The sequence below is a fragment of the Arctopsyche grandis genome, chromosome 8 (assembly GCF_051622035.1).
Source record: "Arctopsyche grandis isolate Sample6627 chromosome 8, ASM5162203v2, whole genome shotgun sequence".
Lineage (NCBI taxonomy): Eukaryota > Metazoa > Arthropoda > Insecta > Trichoptera > Hydropsychidae > Arctopsyche > Arctopsyche grandis.
Window position 1 is genome coordinate 16,684,601 of NC_135362.1, and position 15,736 is coordinate 16,700,336.

General features: G+C 31.1%; 3 protein-coding genes across 3 annotated transcripts; 1 reads left to right on the forward strand and 2 right to left on the reverse strand.

Annotated features, from left to right (window-relative positions):
* On the forward strand, positions 1-2,866 carry LOC143916197 (methylosome protein WDR77-like). The gene is made up of 6 exons (XM_077437168.1): positions 1-293; positions 1,162-1,337; positions 1,416-1,616; positions 1,788-1,953; positions 2,067-2,238; positions 2,388-2,866. The coding sequence occupies exons 1-6, from the start codon at positions 92-94 to the stop codon at positions 2,590-2,592; spliced, it is 1,122 nt and encodes a 373-aa protein (XP_077293294.1). The 5' UTR covers positions 1-91; the 3' UTR covers positions 2,593-2,866.
* Positions 2,702-4,471, reverse strand: LOC143915862 (tyrosine decarboxylase-like). The gene is made up of 4 exons (XM_077436682.1): positions 4,157-4,471; positions 3,535-4,068; positions 3,018-3,294; positions 2,702-2,940 (listed from the first exon to the last, which is right to left on the reverse strand). Exons 1-4 carry the CDS (start codon positions 4,469-4,471, stop codon positions 2,702-2,704), a joined length of 1,365 nt encoding a protein of 454 aa, XP_077292808.1.
* Positions 4,472-4,777: 306 nt separating this feature from the next.
* On the reverse strand, positions 4,778-13,270 carry LOC143915962 (aromatic-L-amino-acid decarboxylase-like). The gene is made up of 11 exons (XM_077436785.1): positions 13,218-13,270; positions 9,157-9,488; positions 9,017-9,068; positions 8,717-8,787; positions 8,118-8,354; positions 7,509-8,048; positions 6,865-7,054; positions 6,702-6,766; positions 6,416-6,603; positions 6,176-6,271; positions 4,778-5,373 (listed from the first exon to the last, which is right to left on the reverse strand). The coding sequence occupies exons 2-11, from the start codon at positions 9,469-9,471 to the stop codon at positions 5,217-5,219; spliced, it is 1,911 nt and encodes a 636-aa protein (XP_077292911.1). The 5' UTR covers positions 9,472-9,488; positions 13,218-13,270; the 3' UTR covers positions 4,778-5,216.
* Between the last annotated feature and the right edge of the window lie 2,466 nt (positions 13,271-15,736).

Consider the following 15,736-nt stretch of genomic DNA (forward strand, 5'->3'; position numbering starts at 1 on the left):
CCGTGATAATTGTGGGAGGTGGTCGTGAATATTGGTGTTAAGTTTGACAGAATCGAATTTGGCGCGGCGCTTTGACGTTTGCGTCGGAAGCATGGAGAACGCGATGTCACCAGGAGGTGTAAAAACAGGGGGGGCTGAAGCTACCGGGGTTGAAGGAGGCGAAGGGGGTGGTGGTGTGAAATTGGTGTGCTCGTTGCCGCCACCTTACCTGAATGCAGAGTTGTATCGCGGGCAGCCACCCCGGCCCAATCCTCTGCCACCTCCATATCAAGACTTCTTACACATTGCTGCGGGTAATTCAATTCTTTACAACTTCGTGTGATTTTTCTAATGTTTCATCCTTCCCTAAATTGTAACTTTTTGGAAGACGATTTTAGGTTAGAAACGTACGTATTCGCATACGCACATTTTACAATTAGTCTTGATCCTGGGACTACAACGAATTCAAATGTGTCGTTTTCCTGGGGTTCACTTGAGAAGCCTACTTTTGAATATTTTTCTAAAGCGATTATATTTGATTTTTTTTTTTTTCAATAAATGTCTTTTTATAATATTTTTTAACGTTTTTTAACTGAATCATTTTATTGTTGTAATTCATTTATTCTCTAGTTTCATAGATTAACATTTAAAGTATTTTCATTTATTTAATTTTTTTTTTAAATAAAACCTATTTCGAATTATCATGATTTGTTGTATTGTCAATACAGTCTTCGATTTGTACAGGTTATATTCTTGTCGATATTAGAAAATCTCACTAGTTATGTAGCTTTATAAAACCAAGACTCAAATGATTTACATACAAGATATGAAAAGGATACAAAATGGAAATAGAATTGTAAATAGGTTTTTGAGCTCTTTTTCCTATTATGCTGTACATTAACATTAGAATAATATAATACTATGATTACTAACCAAATTAAATTAAATTATAAAATAGAAAATGATCAGTAGATCAGTAGCTATTAAAATAGATATAAGATGTATTGTGAACATAATTTCGTAATAATAAACAGCATTTGAAAATCAAAATACAAAATGGAAGATAAAAAAAGCTGACAATTACTTGCTTTTATTTCTAAATTGCAGTTTTAATTGACATTTATTAAAATATTTTTTATTACAATGTGGTTAAATTTAAATAATAAAAATACTTCATTTCAGATGGAAAAGGATTGCTTGGCAGATCTGATCTCACTGGACGATATTGGAATGGTTTGGCTCAAACCGTAGATAATCCAGAAGATCTATTAAAAATTTCCGATGAGAACTTGATTTGCCCTAGTATGATGGGTCAAAATGGATTTTCAGATGGTCGGTTTATGCTAGATACAACTAAGGTGTGTTTTTACATATGTATATGAAAAAAAATCACGCGTATTTTAATTGCATTTAAATTTTGTAATGCGTATTTATAGGCAATATTAGCAGACGATGCTGGAGATCTCATGATATGGGCTAGACAGCCTTTATGGAGTGGTATAGCAAAATCAGGGGACCAATATGACGCATGGTGTGTGAGTTGTAGTGCGTGTGAACATGATGATGGTATTTCAACGGTAGATTTATCATCAACGGGAGATAAAATTGTCACAGGAGGGAATGACAATTGTATTAAGGTAAATAAATAGTATATGTACATATATGTTGTGGTCATTGTGACAAATTGGCTATTTTTAATGACAAACAGACTTTCCACTTTGACCGTAATATATGTTCATATATGAAGGTGTCTTGTTTATGTTGATACATAATAAATGATTAATATATATGTAAATTTTATATTCCAGGTATGGGATTTGTCTCTAATTGCAATTGAAACTTATCGACCAGCTCACGCACACCTCGTGAGTGATGTAGCGTGTCACCCGATTGATCCAGATACTTTCCTATCTTCAAGTATAGACGGAACAGTCGCATTATGGGATTCAAAATGTGCTGGCAGTAAAGCAAAAGGTGATTTAACTATTGCAAGATCATTGATGTAGATTGTTTATCATTATATTTAGGGTCTTGTGTTTGTTTTGAAGAAAATATCAATGTATAATTTTTATTTTTATCTGTTTCAGTGCTTGATGTGATGGATTGTTCTGCTCGTTGTGTTTGTTGGTTAACAGATAAAATATTTGCAGTGGGATATGAAAATGGTGATATAGTATTACGTGATGTATCTCAGAAGAATTCAGTCGTTTCCAAAACTACTTTGAATTATCCGATACATAGGATAGTATTTAATGAAGGGTAATTTTTACGTTCACTACAATACTTTGATTGAATATATATATATATATATATATATATATATATATATATATATATATATATATATATATATATATATATATATATATAGTTTCTTTTTAATACTATTTTATGTGCTTTATTTACAGAACAAAATATTTAGCTATCTGTGGAGATTCGTGTGAATTGCGTGTATACAAATTCGACAATGTGACCAGTTTAAAATTGGTTTACGAAGATTCTGGGCATTCGCAGTTTGTCAGGGGACTTGCTTGGGATAATTGTGATAATGTAAATTTATACTCATGTGCCTGGGATTCTAAAATATTGAAACATACTTTTTCTGTGAAATGATTATATTTTTACATTTTTATTAATAAAATTTGATTATAAACTGTTCATTCTACTAAATTTTGCATTTTATTTTATCACCAAAAGAATAAATTATGTATTATTTTAGCTATTATATTTGGTAAAATTCTTCATAATCTTCATTATCAACATTGTCATCATTCTTGTCAGCTGGCACGAGTATCGGCGAAGCCATGTTGTAAAGCATGGGCTGTTCTAATCGATCGTAGACTTCTTTTGGGACTTTTTTAATAAATGCAAATTGTCTTGGTAAATTACACGTGCATTTTCCATTTTCTGTTTCTTCTAACAATTTTGTGGCATATATTTGAATCTGTTCAAAAGCTGTTGCTGTTGAAAAAAACGTTATTTTAATACACAGTTGAACGTTAATACAAAACTATAAATAATTAAAAAAAACTATTTACTGATGTCGGCATCTTTAGCTTCTGCAGCTGAGATACAAAATCTAATTGTATACCTTCCTTTGAGTTGAACCGGTGTCATGTGTATAAGTTTGGATTCGTTCAGGACTGAGAGAAATTCTTGATTTATTTCATCAGGTACGTCTTTCAATCTGAAACATACTAATCCAAATACGACCTTGTTCACAACTTCGAAGCGACCATCGTTTATTAGCATTTCTTCAAAGAGTTTTGCCAATCGAATGTGATTTCTCTGATATTCTCTAATTCCGCTCAATCCCTGAAATCGTAGCATGAACCAAAGTTTCAATGATCTAAAATTTTCTGATATTGACGTTCCCCAATATTGGTGATTGTACAATAGATTTATATCAGTCGGTCTGGGATACGTTCCCATGAATGCCGAACAATATCTTTCTCTGTCTCTGACCCACAAACAGGCACAATCGTCATGCACCTTGCACCAGCGGTCTGGATTAGTGTGGAAGGAGTCTGCAAAAATCAATCCTTTACTGAGTACTCTCATTTCTTCGCAAAATAACGAGCATCCTCCGTATGATCCGTCAACGTGGAACCACATGTCATATTGTTTGCATATATCACCGAGTTCTGCAAAATGGTCGACGGCCCCAGAGCCATTCGTGCCAAAACCAGCACAGAGAAATATTGGTATATATCCATTGGAGATATCTTTCTTTATTGTTTTTTTCAAAGTTTCACCGCGTAGAGTAAATTCTTCATCAGTTTCTAAGATTTTGAGTTTTACAAATGACAATTTTGATATTTTCTCAAGTGATGCGTCTGCTTCCTCTGAACAATAAGCTACTAGTTTTGGTAAAAAATCTGTATCTTGTGCATCACTGTTGGAATCTTTAAGTTTGTTGATCGCATAGGATCTAGCTGATAGGATGCAGTTTGAAAGACACTCGGTTGCTGTAGATTGCATGACCCCACCTCCCGTGGAAGTACTCAAAAATTCTTCAGGTAAATCTAAGCTTTTACAAAGCCAGTCCATTACTACGATTTCCAACTCATTGGCCGCTGGAGACGCCATCTAATTGAATAGTTATAGATTGATTGTATTATTATGAAAAATTAATAGTGATTTTCTTGTATAATAATTACTCAATATAATTAATTACCCATGATAACGGTACGACACCAATTGCGTTTGATATAAGATTTCCCAATAAAGATGAAAAACCAGAGCCCGATGGTAAATAAGCGAAAAATTGATTATGTCGCCAATGCGTTACACCTCTCAAAATGTGTTTATTAAAATCTTTGACGATTTCTTCCCATTCGTCTGGTTTTTCAGGTGGGTAATCTGCTAATGCGCTTTTAAGGTATCCCGGCATCACATCAGGGAAAACATGCATAGAATTGACTGTTTCGGCATACTCGCATATTTCGTCTATTATATTTTTTCCAATGACTTGAAATGTTTCAATGTCCATTTTGATAAATTAAAAGATGCTGAAAAGGTTGTTTATGAAAGTATTTAAAGTTTCGAGATTGTTCTAATATAATTATAACTATGTACATATATGCAGAAATAAAATACGTACAGTTTATGTAAAATTTACACAGAAAAAAAACTTATCAAATTTCGAAGAGAAATGAATTCGTGATTGAAAACAAATGATATATTTTTATTTTGTAATAACTTTTTATTTGAAAATAAAAAAAAGAATAATATATTTTTATATTTTAAAATGGGAAGGATTTGTATGGGAAATATTTAAACCAAGTATGTATATTTTAACAACGATATATATTTGAAATGCATATTTTTGGCATTACAATAATTTAACATTAAATGAGCTTTATGCCATGAAACATTTATAAGTTTTAATTTTCAACGGAGGGTTGTAGTCGGTATATGCTATTCACATATTTTTCAACGAGAGAAAAGTGTTATTATATTTATTTAATACATTTTACATACCTACCTAAATTATGAGATATTTTTATGCATACATACATATTTATTTAATACAAGAGTGTTTAGTGAAATTGACTCATTGCTAAATAAGAAAATATATATCATAATGTAACGATACATTCATCACAAATCATGCTTGCGTTATATTTTGCAGGAATGAAAAATAAATTTAGACATGCATGTTCAAGAAAAGAAATTTAGAGAAATTATAAAACTATATTGCATAATTATTATCATTTTGTTAAATGTTCCTGTGTTCAGTTCTTCGTTGGAGAAGCATTGTGCTTGCGATACATTGTCGGAGACAGACCTCTTGGAGAGCGACTTGCATCACGTTCAGGTGATGGTGAACCACTGCCACGCCTTCCTTGACTAGGGTTCTTCAACCTCACCATTGTATCCAGATGACGGAATCTATTTTAATTTAATTAATATTAGTGTTTATGAAGAAATTGTATATTTATGTTTATTCTTTTGTTAAGAAAATTTACAGTTTTATTAATTAAAAAATTGATAACAAAAAATAATAATTAGAAGAAAAACCATTTTAAAAATTTTCGCAATGTTAAAATATAATCCAATATTAAAATGAAATGCAGTGAATTTGAGCTAAACAGAAATGCTGATGAGCCAGAAAATATACATTTGGATTAACACAACTGTAAAATAGCAATAGTAAATATGTAGGTATAAAAGAAACAATTGATATAAAAATAATGACAGAAACATAATGATTTGATGAAATACAAAGCTATGTATATACATATACATATATGTAATATGTATGCACATGTATAATCAATGAAGAGCATAATAAATAAATAAATAGATAAAGTAAAAAGTGCCTTAAAAGAGTAATTAGGGGAAATATGAGGAGGAAGAATCAACTGTAAATAAAATATGTATTAAGATGAAGAGAATAGTTAAATGTATAAGTAATAGTATGAGAACAGAATTACGCACTAACATAATACAAAATTATAAATAAAATACATATTTTAATTGAGAATGGAAAATAGCCGAGCCCTGAAAGTTCTTACTGCCTTCGGTTAGTCACCGCTTAAGCAACCACTGGGTGTCTGAGAAAGAATTTCTATTACATCTTGAGACCATAGGAACTGGAGGGGAATTCTGACTCGTAGGAAAGGTTACACAGAGCTAAGTAAAGCCCCGCACAAGAAGATTTCTTTTATAAAAATTGACACCAAATTAATACCTGATAGCCAAATCGCTAGCATTACTTCCATTGTCATGATCTGTACTCTGGAAGAAGAACGCAAGTGGCCAACTTATCCAAGAAGAATTGTTGTTGCTATAAAATACAGAAATATTAGATTTGATTGATTATTTACCGTCGATTATGTCAGTTATTCAGTCAAGGAAATTCTATACAATGTGTATTTTTTGAGTATTGTATATATATATATATTGAAATTTTAAAATTTAGTCCTCGTACGTGCTAGGTGCAGTTTGAGACATTTGTCTTTCGCGTTCTACAGGCCGCTGTTGAACCGGTGGTGCTGATTTAACAATGGCAGGATTGTAAATTTTAGGATCGCTAACCATTCGTACGAAGAAGGACCTCTTGTATGCAAGAGTATCCTTACGCTTCTTGATCAGAGCATCACTCATATTTGCCAGTTCCTTTTGAAAAAATAACATTAGTGATTGTTTCTAAATATGTTCAATTCAAAATAATTAATTAAATTTTTTGATGTATGACACTCGTAGAAGAAACTTACAGCATTCTTATCTGTTATTTCCAAAAGTTCTGTAGCAAATTCAGTAATGATATCCCATGCATAGTCTATAAAACGTTAAAAATATAAAAAAAATTCTCTGATATATTTTATAACAATAGAGATTAAATTTTTTTTAAAGAATTATCTATATCGGTAGAATTACCCATATCTTCTTGAGTGGGATTTGGTGCTGCAACGCAAAACCTAATGATGTACTTATCATGCACAGATGCTGGAACCATGTGCAGTTTTCCAGAACCATTGATATTAGTCAAAAGTTTTTTATTCAACTCGTTGATTTCATTCTCTGTTTGTCCTTCAGTTCCTCTTAATCTGAAGCACACCAATCCCATCTGGAAAAAAATGTAAGCAATTGCAAAAAAACCCGATGCGGCACAAACGATCGACAAGCGCCAGACAGACTGAACCACAGATTAACTGTACGTGTACCTAATGCGTGCGCACTGCTCGCACTTACACTAAGCGAAATCTACCCAAAGTCCCGACATACCTACCCTGTATACGTTCTGTGCTTCTGATACTTTAGTTCCGAATTTTGCCTTATTAAACTCGCCAGAAAGATCCAACTCAATTTTAATAATTACCATTTTAATAATTGCATCTGTGCATATCGAAAGGTTACTTGTCATCTGATGTGCAATCTATCATTTGTGAAGTCGAGAATTGCGTTTAAAGCAGCCATCCGGTTAATCTGTGGTTCAGTCTGTCTGGCGCTTGTCGATCGTTTGCACCAAACCCAAAAAAATCCTATGACGATATTCAATATTTATAACTATTTTTATGTACCTTGACGTCATTGGTGACATCAAACCTGCCATCCTTCAACACAAGCGATTCAAAATATTTGGCTAAACGACAATGGCATCTGATGTATTCTTGGAGGCCGGATATACCGTAGCTCCTCAGCACAAACCAAAGCTTTAAGGAGCGAAACCTGCGACTCAAAGCAACTCCCCAATGACGGTAATCTATAGTTTTACTATCGTGCATGTGTTGAAGATACAGAGGGTCGACAACCAAAGATGAAGTCAGCAAGAAGCGATCTCGCACCCATAAAGTGGAACAGTCGAAGTTGGTCAACAACCACTTGTTCGGATTCGTATTGAACGAGTCGGCGTATTCTATTCCAGCCAATAAGGGTTTAAGTTCCGGACATATGAAGGAGCTTCCAGCATAAGCGGCATCCACGTGCATCCAAACTGCTGGAAAACGACGACATACTCTACCTATTTCTTCTATGGCGTCAAAAGAGCAGCAAGAAGTAGTTCCTAAGGTTGTCGATACGAAAAACGGTACTCGACCAGCTTCTTCGTCTTCTTCCATGGCCTGTATTTAAATACAGTATTAAACTAAGGTTTTTAAGCATTGAATAAAGTGCGATGTTTGGTAAATTACTCTTTTGAGTGTCTCTCCTCGAAGACTAGCCTTCTCGTCCGGTTGTAGAACACGCATTTTTACGAAGGATATCATGGCAGCTTTTTCTACACTTGAATGAGCTTCTTTGGAACAATATGCTATAAGCTTCGACAACAGAACCGCATCATCGACATTTGGATGCTGATTCTTCAAACGCTTTATAGCATTTGCTCGTGCTGCTAACATTACCACTAAAATGCACTCACTAGCTGACCCCTTAAATAAATAATGAACTACGGTAAATACAATGTTTTACAAAACAAAAATATATAAAAGTAGATCCGTTTTAATAAATGGATAGACGTTCGAAATTAATGGATCGAAATGAAATACAAATTGGAGACAGCAATAAAAAACCTTCTAAATTTAGTAATCTTCATGAGATGCTTCAGTTTATGGCATGTTGACACAATGTCCGATGAAGTTTTATTACAGGAAATGTTCAAAATAGGGTGAATAAATAATTAATAGAATAATTGAGACACTGTCGCTAATTTAATTTTTCAAACAAGAGCGAAGCTGCAGAATTTTAGTTAAGATGATTATAACTATTTAATAAAAAATAATATTCAACTTACCTGCATCACACCACCACCCTTACTTCCTTCCTCCAATGTTAGAAAATGTTTCGGCAACCCTATCGCTTTTCCTATAAATCAGTTACGTTATTACTTGTATATATTTATGCTAAAATACATATATGTATGTAGAGAAAGTAGCAATCCCATAAGAAAAGGATATAAATTCAAAAGAATTGAGGAATTAATTTGTCTAGCCGGCTGTTTGTATCCAAAATTTTCAAATTACATTTGCAAATAATGAAAAGGGATGGGCGTACGATTATTTATTTCTAAAAATGGAGTTAAAACGAAACTCACCAAACCAATCTAGCACGATGGTTTCTAATTCCGTGCATGCAGGGCTTGCCACCTGCAATTCAAAATTTTCGATAAAAATTCATCAATTTTCGATAAAAATTCATCAATTTTAAAAAGTGATATGATGTAGTGGATGTTACCCAAGAGAATCCAATGCAACCGAGTCCATCAGAGAGCATGTCGCCGAGTATGGAAGGGTAGCAGTTTCCGGATGGAAAGTAAGCGTGAAATCTCGGATGTTGCCAGTGAGTCATACCCGGAATTATCTTCGATTCGACGTCAGCCATGATGGCTTCCCAGGGTTCGGGGTCGTGGGGTGCATGATCTGGCAATAGTTTGCTTAGATAGCCTGGTTCAACATTCGGAGTCACCCGTTTATCCGGTAAAGAGTCGACAAACTCGCAGATGTAGTCAACCATCTCCTTACCGCGGATCCGAAACTCTTCAGTGTTCATGATGGAAGAGTCTGGAACTTTTCAGAAGACAAAAGAGTCCACGTATTGACGGTTTGAACGATCTATGTCGAATGAATCTACGAGTATCTATGTACGTAAAGACGACTTTTCCGGGACTATTTTATGAAAATGCTTCGCATTTAGACGTTCTGGCATTTCAAGGTTTTCCCGATCGTGCGAATTTCGGCAAAATACGTGAGGTCACTTTCAATATATGTATAATAATGAAAGGAATGTAATGCTGTCTGGAGATAAATCATATTTAATTTGTGATTTAAGGAGTGGAGCAAGGATAAGCATTTCTACGTGAAAATTTCATTATGAATGTTTATGGGGAATTATTTTTGGATTTTCTGAACAAGACAAGATACGATATGTACATATATGTGTTCATAAAGCACGCCTGAAAGCATTATTAAACTCTATGCTTAATATTCTAACAACCGGGAGTTGATGTGTGAATTTTAATATAAACCGCTTCATCGCTTAAAAGTTAATATCTATAGAAAATTTAAATGGAAAAACGCCTTTTTATAAATACATTATAATACAAAAATTTGTATCCATACATTAATTTGTTGGAAAATGTCTAAGAAATTTTGCTTTTAGGTTTAATTTCTACTCTTTGCCAAATATTGCAAAAGTTACAAATACAAGGAAGTCGTTTACGAACGAACAGATGTTATCTGAATCGTTGAAATTGTGTAATTTGAATTAATTTGACATTTTAGTTAATGTAACTGACGAAAATTCATTGATGAAACTAACATCTTCTTTCAGAACAGCGTATTTACGTGTAAAGTAAATGATATAGTTTATTAAATAAAATCAAATCGATTTAGTTAATTATATTTCTTAGTTTCGATAAAAATATGCAATTAAAATCGGTTAATTTTTCAAACAAATTATGTCTTATCAACGTTATTATATCCGTGAAACAAAAAACTTACAATATTACAAAATTACGTAAATGGCTTTTGTATTTCATCGATTTTAATAATATCTAGTGTTTTATTGATGTAAAATGTTTATGTCCCGATAAAGTGACCTATAAAATCCAAATCAAATAAATTGTTTTACAGTACACTTCGATCGTTTCGGGGGATTTGTAGATTCTTGCGTCACAAATTTATTTTATCATTTGAAAACAGATGATGATAATGGTATAACATATACAATTAATTTATCAAGTCTGAAAAGGTGGATTGTATTCTTGAAGAGAGATAATGATGGTAAATTGTTATATGGTGGATTTTAATTGTGGCCCAAAAGACAATAGAAATGGCAAAAAGCCTAGGGCATAGTTTCGCAACCCGACACTTTTAATTGAATCTTTTTTTTTAATATACATACAAACGTAAAGGTATCGTAGAGTTTTAATTGTAGATTCCTTCATTAAAAAATCTTTTCAGTTCATTTTAATGTTGGAAAAAAATAGGCGTGAAGTGTATGTAGTATGTACCTATATATAATATATGTACGTAGGTATTTAGAATATCTATGTGTGTATGTATTTCGAAAACGTTTACATATAACGAATTTAAAGGAAAATTATGGTTTTTGCGAGCAAGTTAAATAAATTATTGGAAAATATCAGAGTGTTCGTTATTAAGTTCCATTTTACATCTAGTGAATAATTCAATCAACCACACAGATTTCACCACTTACATACATATATAAATTGAGAATAATAAATAATTTTAATGGTATTTTTTATATCATTTTATAAGTAATAGTATTTATTTATAGCACTATTTAGAAGTTAAACGATATATTGCATAATCGATCTTTTGTAAACATGGTAAAATATAGGTATAAAAAGTCCACGTGACCTGCCAAGAAAATTTATGTTTGCCACTAAAAGTACTTAAAATTCAATCTACTTCCGTATTTTAATAAATTGTAAATAATGCAACAAATACTAGGATTGATTTTTGTTACTGAAAATTTTGGCAGAATTATAAGTAGTGATATAAATATATTAAAATTATATCCATTGAAATTGAATAACGATTATAAATCAAACAGAACCATAATCATATTATTTGGAAAATCACCAAGACTTATTCACAAAAACAAATATAATAATTACATATCGATCTGACAGTAATACATTTATAACTTTTAATTTTGAATTAAAATTTAATAAATATGTTTAGTTTTAATTTAAATTTAAATAAAGGATTAATTATTGATAGTTAAAATTTAATTTCAGACATTTTCAGAAATGAAAATGTTGTTTTATAGACGTTTAATAGTAATCAAATGTTTAGTCATGTATGTACATATATACATACATACATACAATATATTTAAATTTTAAATTCTGTGCGTTAAATTTGTCCAAGAATAATGTAGTAGCTGTTTCTTTATGACTGTTTGATGTTGTATTACACGTCTTTAAAAAATCATATCTTGCATATTTCAAGAAATTTTCATAAGCGTAACAATGCTATTGAGCTTTTAATTGCTTAGGAAAAGCGGGCAAGGTGACTGACCTACATACCGCTTTTCCAACTTTGGCATTATGTATGTATATTACATATATTTATTATTAAGCTTTTTCACATTCAGAATTTGTGATGCGGAAAAATCAAGATACTTCACATGCACATTTATCGATTTAAATATAAAACGATAGAATTTTTGAAAATTATGCGTACATTCTATGAAATGTATCTACAACAAGTGAGTTTGGCATTTTCAAGTCACTAGGCAAAACAGATTTTGGAGATGTAGGGGGCCGCAAAATATTTTATTTTTGGAAATATAAATAAAATTAAAATATAATTATTTTGTCTATATATTTTTTTGATTATTTTTAAATATACATATAAGTATGTACATTTAGATATTATTAATTTTTATGTGTCAAAAATAATAATAATAATAATGAAAAACAACATAAATTTATAAAAAGAAAAACCTTTCCAAAATTATAAGAATTTCTTTCTTATGATACTATTTTTGATAAATATCGTTACAAATCATTTGATATGTCGGGGGTAGCAAGACATTTTGTTTTTAGAAATATAAATAAAATTAAAAATAAGTCACTATTTTTTTGAATATTCTTAAATATAAATATCAGTATTTACATTTAGATATTATTAATTTTAATATATCAAAAATAATAATAATACTAAAAAAACAACCTAAATTTATAAAAAACGAAAAACACTTGTAAGATTTTCTTTCGTATGATACTGTTTTTGATAAATCGTATAAATATCGTTAAAAATCTTTTTTTTTTTATTATGTAAATAAAATATTTGTCGATTGTCCTAAAATTTTACTAGAAAGTTCGAAAAATGTGTTTTTTTTTTTAAAGGTATTAAATGTCTATTAATGCTAATAAGGTCTGATTTACAATTATACGTCTACATAACATATGTATATGTACATATATATGTATGTATGAACATTCCATTGATAAGTAAAGTAGCATAAAATCAGTTTTATTTAAAGATAATTAATAGTTTTGAGCAAATGGATATTAATTTTTGATTAAATAAGTAGGATTTTGTTTTTCAAAAAAAATCATATTAGAGGAAATTAAACAATGTTTTTCATCACCTTGAAACGCAATGTAAAAAAAGGCTTATAATAAAAACCGTTATATATGTACGTTAGCCGAAATGTTGTAAGTATTATAATTTGATCAAAAATGGAATCTGGTATAAAATGGCTTTAACATTAGGGAAGGTCCTGAAGTACATAGATATGTGTGATAATGAAACAGGTACCTGTTGAATGTCGAGGTCTACTGGAGCGACCGCCTTGATCAGTGGTGGTTGGAGTTGTGACCGGTCTAGATGCGACGGCCTTTCCACGCCGGTTGCGATCCTCTCCCACACCCTTGCTTGTTGAGGTGGGGATTTTCCTTAACTTCCGACCCGACAACCGGAAGTCTCCATTCGGGAGTTTTCCATGGCTCACGAGCTTCACTTGCCTTACTCGGGTGGCTCTAATCATAATGTAACTATGAATATGTACTTGGAAATCGTTTGAAAAATCGATCAATCATTTTCCAGGTACTATCTGTACATACATACATAAAATACAATATCCCTGCTTCTTTCATAAAACAATGTATTAATAATTTAGCGTATCCACTTTATAACATATTTAATCATTCTTTATCCTGCGGATTATTTCCCAGTTTATGGAAACAGGGCTATTTGTTACCTCTACATAAAAATGGTGACAAGAATAACGTTGAAAATTACAGGGCTATTACCATCCCTAAACTGTTCGGAAGCTTATTACTAGATGAAATTTCATCATTCATCAAAAATTAATTATACCGCATCAACATGGAGTCATATCTCGTAGATCTAATCTATCCAATCTATTAGTATATGAAAATTTCATCTAGTGCTCTCGCTAATAAACTTCAAGTTGAATCCATATATACAGATTTTTCCAAGACGTTTGACAAGGTTAACATTGAAATTCTAATAACAAAAATTGTATAGTGCTGGCATTAAGGGTGTTTTACTTGACTGGTTTAAAATTGATTTGCTAAACAGATGATTAAGTGTAAAAATTGGCCCTGTCAAATCCTATTCGTCTACCTTCACTAGTGGAGTTCCACAAGGGTCGTACCTTGGGCCTTCACTATTCAATGTTTTTATTAATGACATAATTCATATTTTCAATAATGTTCATATACTTTTATTTGTAGATGACGTTAAAATTTTCAATTATATTAGTAATATTAACGATTGTGCATGCATGGTGTGAAATGAACAGGCTTTTTTTTAAATATTGTTAAATGTAGTTTTGTGAGATTCAGTATAAAATCTACCAATTTTGTTTTTGACTGTAAAATTAATAACGTTGTATTGTCGTCTAAATCCATTATTAAAAACCTGGGCATTTTTTTCGATGGAAAACTTACATTTATTCCTAATATTAATTATATCACTAAAAATTCTCCAAAACTCTAGGGTTTGTTATTAGAAGTTCAATTCATTTTAACAATATTAACATAATTGAATTATTATTTTTCTCATTAGTAAGGAATCAACTTGAATTAAATTCGCCAATATGGTCCCCTAGTTCACAGGTATATAGTAATTCCATTGAGAGGATTAAGAATAGATTTATTAGATTCATTGATTATATATATTTTTTAAATCTGTCCCTGTCACCAACAAGTATATTAAATTGAATATGATCAAACTTTGTGACAGGAGAATAATCAATAATCTATTATGTATGTTTGGTGTTCTCAGCGGAGTTATGGACTATAGTGAATTAGTGGACCTAATACACTTTCATACACCGGGGAGATTAACCAGATGCAACCATTTATTCCACATAAAAAATTATGCCACTAATTATAACAAAAATTTTACGTGAATATTTACTATTAAATTGGCCATGTTTACGCTGTTTATATTACAAATACTGAGCGAAGCCGGGTAAAAACACTAGTAATATATGTATAATTATTAGTATAAAAAACTGCAATTGAATGTCGATGTTTACGATGTCGACAGTACTTAAATAATTCAATATTGGCACGTGCAAAAATAATTTGCACAGCAAGTACACAGTACCCAAGAAAAAATATTATTAACGTTAACGTTAAGCCAAACTATGTACATATAATTAAATTCATTTACTTGTGTTGTACCCGATGATATTTCATCGGGTATAACACTAGTAATTATATTAAAACTTAATCGCCTAGTGTAATATAATACAATACAAGTGTAAATCTTATAAGAAAAATAGTATAAATATGTATGAAGTTTATTTTTATTTTTAGAAAATAAATGCATATGTATGTTTGTGTATATTATTACTACCGGATATCCCGTGAATTATTATTACTTTTACTATTCATTGTTGAGAGATTGTTATTTATTTTGAATCATTTGTTTGTGGATGTAATTTATCTTGCATTTGAATAGCCAATTATATAAATTATAATATTATATAAACGAAGGAATGAGTAATTCAAATTATTGATGAGGTTAAATTTACGAAGCAAGGCATTAAATATATTCGTTTTGTGTATTTGAACTATTAATTCTTTGCACTCGAATGCCGCCATAGCGGCGGCATTGAGTTTTGCCGTATTACTCGAATTTGTATTAATATATTATGTATGTTTGTACGTATAATAAGAACTGTATCTTTGAGTTTTTTTTTTAATTTTTATATTTGTCCACGGTGTCCTTACGGGTTGCCCCTGTGCGAGACATATGGTATTAAACTTGTATATATATATATATATATATATATATATATA

Coding starts and splice junctions, on each gene's coding strand:
- LOC143916197 (XM_077437168.1), top strand. CDS start 92: ATGGAGAACGCGATGTCACCAGGAGGTGTAAAAACAGGGGGGGCTGAA. Junction 1,338..1,415: donor TTATGCTAGATACAACTAAG/GTGTGTTTTTAC, acceptor GCGTATTTATAG/GCAATATTAGCAGACGATGC. Junction 1,954..2,066: donor TGCTGGCAGTAAAGCAAAAG/GTGATTTAACTA, acceptor TATCTGTTTCAG/TGCTTGATGTGATGGATTGT.
- LOC143915862 (XM_077436682.1), bottom strand. CDS start 4,471: ATGGACATTGAAACATTTCAAGTCATTGGAAAAAATATAATAGACGAA. Junction 4,069..4,156: donor GTGTCGTACCGTTATCATGG/GTAATTAATTAT, acceptor CTATTCAATTAG/ATGGCGTCTCCAGCGGCCAA. Junction 3,295..3,534: donor TATTTTGCGAAGAAATGAGA/GTACTCAGTAAA, acceptor CTACGATTTCAG/GGATTGAGCGGAATTAGAGA.
- LOC143915962 (XM_077436785.1), bottom strand. CDS start 9,471: ATGAACACTGAAGAGTTTCGGATCCGCGGTAAGGAGATGGTTGACTAC. Junction 9,069..9,156: donor GTTGCATTGGATTCTCTTGG/GTAACATCCACT, acceptor TTTGAATTGCAG/GTGGCAAGCCCTGCATGCAC. Junction 7,055..7,508: donor ATGTCACCAATGACGTCAAG/GTACATAAAAAT, acceptor ATTTTTTTCCAG/ATGGGATTGGTGTGCTTCAG.